This window comes from Chrysochloris asiatica, unplaced genomic scaffold, assembly GCF_000296735.1.
Source record: "Chrysochloris asiatica unplaced genomic scaffold, ChrAsi1.0 scaffold00116, whole genome shotgun sequence".
NCBI classification, from domain to species: Eukaryota; Metazoa; Chordata; class Mammalia; order Afrosoricida; family Chrysochloridae; genus Chrysochloris; species Chrysochloris asiatica.
Window position 1 is genome coordinate 6,700,198 of NW_006408634.1, and position 6,366 is coordinate 6,706,563.

The window sequence follows — 6,366 nt, forward strand, 5'->3', positions numbered from 1 at the left end:
TCCACCTGCCCCCTTGGAGATCCTGTGCCCACACCCACATTAGCTCCCACCCCCAGCACTTGTGCCATCTTGGCAGCTTGGTCCATTTGCACCCTACCATCTTGGATGCATACACCCCGCTTTGCCCACCGTGTGCCATATGCACTCCCTCTGCCCCTTACCACACTGGTCCTCTGCACGCCCACCCTATAAACACATCTTCCTGAGCTCAGTTTCTGCACATACACCGGGACCTTTTTTGCACAGTTGGGCTCCTTCGGTCTCTGCACCCAACCTGCCACGTTGATGTACTACTTGCACGCTCAGGATTTGGCCCCCGATTTGGTGCAAGGAATTCGCTTTGCACACTTCTGTTCTCCATGTACACGAGTGCAACCTCTGGCATATTCCTTGCTCTCCACTTACTGGGGTCTTTGTACCCACCCAATCACAGAAGTACACCCCTTTGCACACTCAAGAACCTCTGCTGCCTCTCCTATGAAGTCACTTGCACACTTTAAGGTTAATGCGCTGGACTGTAAAGTTGGTTTGAACCGAAAGGTCAGAGGTTCAAACTCACCAGCTGCTTCTCAGAAACTACACAGGTCGGAACCCACTCAAGGGCACTTAACAACACTCAAAGGCTTCGTAGCTCATTGTCCCCTCAAGGGGAGACCTCACACTGCGTGCTTCACTGCCTGGCACGCATGTCAGTGTGAGCCCTTCTCCACCCACCCCTGGTAACCCACTCACCACAGCTCATATAAGCATTATGCCAGCCATTCACCCACTCACTAACCCGTCTCGACTTGTCCCCTCCCTCCTGAATGCACAAGTGACCTTTTGCACAGAAAACACACCTTCTCCCTAGTGGCCTGCTGGCCCCCTCTTTCTCCCTGTACCAGGTATACTTTCAGGACCACCTCCCCACTCACATGCAGAAATCTCACCGGATCGGAACTTGGAGCGAATGCTTTCAGAGCGCTGGGAGGAAGCTGCCAGGGTCATTGCCAAGGCCGGGATGGGGACCTGGACTGGGGTGGGGGTGGGCTGGACCCCCACAGGGTGCAGGGTGAGTAAGGCAGAGGCCTGTCCCCTGTGTGTGAAATTAGCAGGGCAGGAGGTTAGAATAGGTGGGAGCCTCCCTTTGACCACATAACAGCTGATTCTTGGGAGGAGTGGAGTTGGGGGCCAGATTCCTGAGTCTAAGGGGCTGAGGGGCAGAACTCCTGGGTCTGGGGGAGGAGAGAGCTGGGGGTCTGGGCTCCTGTGATTCAGGGTATAGATGGCTGGGTGCTGGACTTCTGGGTGAAGGGGTCGCCCGGGGTGGGGGAGTCAGGCCTCCTGAGTTGTGACCCAGGGGATGGAGCTCTGGGTTCCCTGAGGGAAATAGAGCGGGGAGGGGTCCCAATAGATCTGAGGGTAATGAAAGAGTCTCTGTCACTCGTATCTCAGAAAGGAGTGGGTGGGGGTCTCAGCCACTAGGGTCTGTGGGTAAGGGACTAGGACCAGGGAGGTGACAAGAGTTGAGGGTCTCCCCCCAGCATTCCCAAGGTTCTCACCAGGTAGGTTCGGCGCAGCAGTGCTGTAGGGCGGGTTGGGTCCCGCTGTCTGGGAGGCCGCAGGCTCCGCCCCTTCCCCCCCTCACCCCCCCATTCCCCTCCCTCCCACCCCCCGCAGCCTGGGACCCTCCTTTTTTAAAAAGAGGCGTGCCACCAGCCCCGCCTGGGAGCCCCAGGATGGGCGGGGCAAGACTGGGCGGGTCTTGGGCGAGGCGGACGCCTGGGTTCCCCTCCTCACTCCTCCTTTGCGACCGGGAAGGCCGGGTCGGACGTGGCGGCGGGCAGAATGACAGAAGCAGGTGCCTGCAGAGGGGCCCTGGGTGAGCAGTAGCAGCAGGTGGTCGCGTCCCATCCCGGCCGGCCGGCAGGTGCCACCTGTCGCCTGCTTTTTCCCTGACGCAGCAGGGGAGTGAAAAGTTCAAACTGGAAATCCGGACTTCAGGGTCTAGGGGAGGAGGGGGCTGGGACCCGGACGCCTGGGTTTGGGGGAGGAGGGGCGGAAGACCCAACTCCTGGGTCCTAGGGAGGAGAGGACCACAGGGTAAAGCTTGGATTTGAAAGATAAGGAGTGCTTGAAATAGAGGCGAGAGTAGTTGAGATCCGTGTGCCGACAGGCAGACGATATAAAAAATGTCACTAGGGAGAAGGCTAGATATAGGACAGAAAAATCCAGGAGGGGGTTGGGGACCCAGACTCCTGGATCTGATGGACGAGGGGGCTGGAGGCCCAGACTCCCTGTTCTGAGAGAGGGGGGAACAAGGATATGAATTTGGGGGTCTAAGGGAGATGGGGCTAGTTCACAATGGCAGGACCCAGGGCCTGATATTTGGGAGAGTAAACTGAGAGCTCTGTTCTGAGGTGTGTGGGAGGTCCCAGTGCCCCCTGGGTCGGATTACAAGCAGGAGGGCAAGAGGAGGGCAAGACTATAAATATCTCCTAGACTCATCTGGGGCCCAGAATTCTAGGCAAGGACCCTGATGCCTAGTCCGCAGAAAATGATCACCAGCGCCCCAAGTCTTAACAAGCAAGGCATTGCCAATGCCACAGATACCTTTATTTACTCCTTTGTACTCAAAATATTCCAAGCCCGTATTTTCACATAGTCCCATCATCGGCTCCCCCAAAACTCAAATTCCCAGCATGCCATACGGAGGATAGAACCACAACTCCCAGAAAGCTCTGCTCTCAGACGGGCTCCAGTGAGTAGGAGCCGATGAATTTTTTTAGGGTTCCCGCGCTTGCTTGTTATTGGTCTTCAAGGAGGTGTGGCCACGGGAGGTCCGTGTCGGTGATTGGCCGGCAGCTCCTGCTGCTCAAGGTCCCAGAGGAGGCGGCGGAGCCTGCGCAGTTCACGGTGCAGGGCGTCATCAATCACAGGACCTGTGAGACGTAGGCGCGAACTGCCCAGGGGCAGAATAAGTGGAGGATGGGAGGAGAAGCTTTCGAAGATGTCCCCTGTGAGAAGAAGAAGGATGGGATTAAATTCTTAAAATGGAAGTGAAGTAACTATGTCAAGGCCGAGCCAGGCTGCCTCACGCCCCAAGGAAGAAAAAGCGTAAATTCCAGCAACTCCTGGCGACTTTCCGAGCCCCCAAGGATGATGGTAGTTGTAGTACAAACAAAGGCAGGCTACTGTTGCCTTGGAAACAAGCACTGGGTTTGGGTTTCTGAAGTCTGTTAGGAAGGAAAGGCCGAGAAACAGATCTTAGATTTAAGGATTCTTGAGGATGAAAGGTCTGCATTTGAACTAGGTTGAGGGAGGATGTATGTATGGGAGGAGACTAAGAGTCTAGAATCCTACATCAGAAGGAGAAGACAGGGGATGTGTACTCCTAGGACCAAGGAAAGAAGAAAGTTGACAGCCCTAATGCTTGTCCCCAGTTTCTCCTCACCTGTGTCCACAGCATCTCTCTCTGCAGGGAGAGGGTCCCAGGAGGATGGTGGCCCACGTCCAGGACCCAGCTGGTAGTGGCTGAGCAGGTGATGGAGCTGAGCAGGGGTCAGGGTGGGATGGTCAGTTCGGAGGCTGCTCCATGAAGCCTGGTGGGAAGACCACGTGAGAATGGCTGAGGGATCTTCAATGGAAGGCCATTCATAATGAGGATGAATGGGGAAGGGGTACAGAGGACAGTCTGTGCAATGTCTTCTGGGTATTGTGAGTTTGGTGGTCACTAAAGTGATGATGAAGAACAGATTCTCAGCAGTTAAAAAGGAAAAAAGTGATGTGATTACAGAATAAAAGGATACAGGGAATGGATGCAGATGAAAGAAAATTGGCGACTGGTTTATTAGTGAATGATGTACACATGGGGATTCGTGATTTTATGTGGCTCCTTTTTGAATGCTTGATAATTCCCACACCAAATCCAACTGGCACCAGAATCGTCATTGTGATTTAAAGAAGAGACTCTGGACTCTTTCAGACGACCTAAATTCCAAAATCCCAGCTTAGCTACTAGCGACTAGCAAGTTACTCTCCTCAGTTTTCTTTATCTATAAATTAGACAATAAAGAAGAATGACCTTACTAGGGTTACTAAGAAGATTCCATATGGCAAAATTAGAAATGACTCAGAACACTGCCTGGTGCTTATTAAATACTCTGTACAAGTTAGGTGGTTGTTGTTGTTATATGCCGTGGAGTCGGTTCCGACTCATAGTGACCCTGTACAGGGAAAGCCTCATCTTTCTCCTGCGGAACAGCTGGTAGTTTCAAACTGCTGACCTTGCGGCTCGCAGCCTGATTCGTAACCACTACGCTACCAGAGCTCCTTGTACAAATTACATAAATAAGAGTAAATAAATAAAATCAAGTGACCTATCCTACATGATTTAAAAAAATATATCTATTAGCAACATACTGTCCGGATCTTCATCAGCAGTCACTGAAATGTGCTACTAAGCACAGTATCTGATGTGTAGTTCGTGTTCAATGAATGTTTGAACCACCACATCCCTTGGTCTCTTACTAGACTTCCTCAATCAGCATGTGTGAGAGAGAGGGGCTCTGGAAACTATGTTTAATAAATTCCATGAAGATTCAGAGGCAGTCAAATTTGGACCTTGTTCATGTTGGTTTCTTTCTAGCTACCAAGTCTAGTGTCTGTGCTGGAGTCAGGGATGACATGGGGTCCAAGAGTGAGTGAAATACAGAGGGTGGTTGAGGAATCAGAGGTCAGAGATCAGGTGTAGTTGACGGGAAGTCACCTTGAGCAGAGAGGTGCGGGGTACGCAGAGCAAGTTCACAGCCATCGAGAGTTTCCGGAAGAACTCAGTGGCGATATCACCGAGCCCAGCCCCTTGTAGCCAGTCTAGGACAAGATCCAGGTTGGTTCTAATCTGGACAGCTCGGGACCACTGATAAAAAGGTCGGCCTTGACCTGTGGTGGGAGGGTACACGGAGAAATGGGTTCAGGGACTTTCTCCTCTTGCTCTCCCAGTCCTTCTTGTCCTTCAATATGAGAACCCGAGTCTGTTTTTTCTGAGTCCTCGACAGGACGTGGGGTTTGGTGGCTCCCGTCTCTGCCTTACTACCCTCTCCTCCCAGCCTGACCCTCACCTCGTTCCATCAGTGAGTTGAGAAGAGATGCATTGGAGAAGAAGAACAAGTAGCCAAAAGTCTGAGACACAAGGTCTGGGTGCAGCTCACACTGGCTGGTTAGTTCTAAGGCTGCCTGGAACACACCCAGGGTGGGTCTCAGCCCTGGAGGCATGGCCCCCAGTTCAGCCCCAGGCCCTGGCAGCTCTGCTCCAGCCGTGAAGGGGTTACTGTCCAGGAGTGCAGGCAATGTTGAATACAGGGTCTGAGGAAATAGAGAGGTGAGAACACATGATCAAACCTGAACTCTCATTAAGCTTCAAGGCAAAAGTGCATAAAGATAAAGGGCTTCTGGGAGTTGTAGTTCATTCTACCTTAAATGTTAGCAAATTTCTACTTTCAAGATAATGGTGGTGCGCTGTTGAGTCTGTTCAGACTCATAGTGAGCCTATATAGGATTTCCAAGGCTGTAAATCTTTATAGGATCAGCAAGTCTCATCTTTCTCCTGCGGAGCATCTGGCGGACTCGAACTGCTGACCCAATTCATAATCCACGGTATGCTACCAGAGCCTTAGTATTTATCAAGTCTGATATGTCTCAAGTCTTTCGAATTTACAGAAATTTCTTGGTATTTTAAAACCACTTCTGGTGCATTCTGGGGCTTGTAGTTTTCTAGAGGGGCACCTCAAAGGAGGACAAAGGATACTTGATAAAGAGGCCCTCTTCAGTCCAAGAATTATTTATCCATAATCCTCAAAAGAAAGAATGGAGATGAGGAAATGGGGGTGGGGTGGCAGTCAGCCAGTGGAAAATGAGATCAAGTCAAGGGCAGGAAATGAAGTCAGAGCCAGAGAAGAAAGAAAACTTCACTTGGCAAGGATGCACCGGAAGTGAAGCCTTGGGGGGAAGGTCTTCCCAAATCAAGATCCCCTTTAATTTCAGAGAGAGAGAATCTGGGCCCATCAACATCTGGAGAACGTCAAGAAGGAATTTTACAGTCGAGGATGGTGGTAAGGAGATAGGCAGAAAGCAAGGCTGCAGGAAGTGTGTCCTGGGGAGACAAGGACTTATGACTCAGAAAAAAGAACTGCTGGAAGTGAAGTTAGCAAACCCACGTGGTAAGGCCTGGTTAAAGAGGACCTCTAATTGAAATGACAACACTGGCACACCATGGGCATTTATTTGATCAAAACTTATAACGATATTTATCAGTGACTAAAGGAGCTCTGGTAGCGTAGTGGCTATGAATCGGGCTGCGAACCTTAAGGTCAGCGGTTCGAAACTACC

General features: G+C 51.4%; 2 protein-coding genes across 3 annotated transcripts in view; both read right to left on the reverse strand.

The window, feature by feature from the left end:
* Positions 1-987, reverse strand: part of MAMSTR (MEF2 activating motif and SAP domain containing transcriptional regulator) — a 4,378-nt gene extending 3,391 nt beyond the window's left edge. For both annotated transcript variants that reach the window (XM_006868170.1, XM_006868169.1), the window contains exon 1: positions 930-987. In XM_006868170.1, coding sequence (XP_006868232.1) covers positions 930-987 — 58 coding nt within the window. The remainder of the gene's footprint in view (positions 1-929) is intronic.
* Positions 988-2,573: 1,586 nt separating this feature from the next.
* RASIP1 (Ras interacting protein 1) overlaps positions 2,574-6,366 on the reverse strand; it is a 14,138-nt gene continuing 10,345 nt past the window's right edge. Inside the window, exons 9-12 of the mRNA XM_006868171.1 lie at positions 5,100-5,343; positions 4,748-4,920; positions 3,434-3,581; positions 2,574-2,996 (exon numbers count right to left, since the gene is read on the reverse strand). Of these exons, the coding sequence (XP_006868233.1) occupies positions 2,797-2,996; positions 3,434-3,581; positions 4,748-4,920; positions 5,100-5,343 (765 nt within the window). The 3' untranslated portion in view covers positions 2,574-2,796. The remainder of the gene's footprint in view (positions 2,997-3,433; positions 3,582-4,747; positions 4,921-5,099; positions 5,344-6,366) is intronic.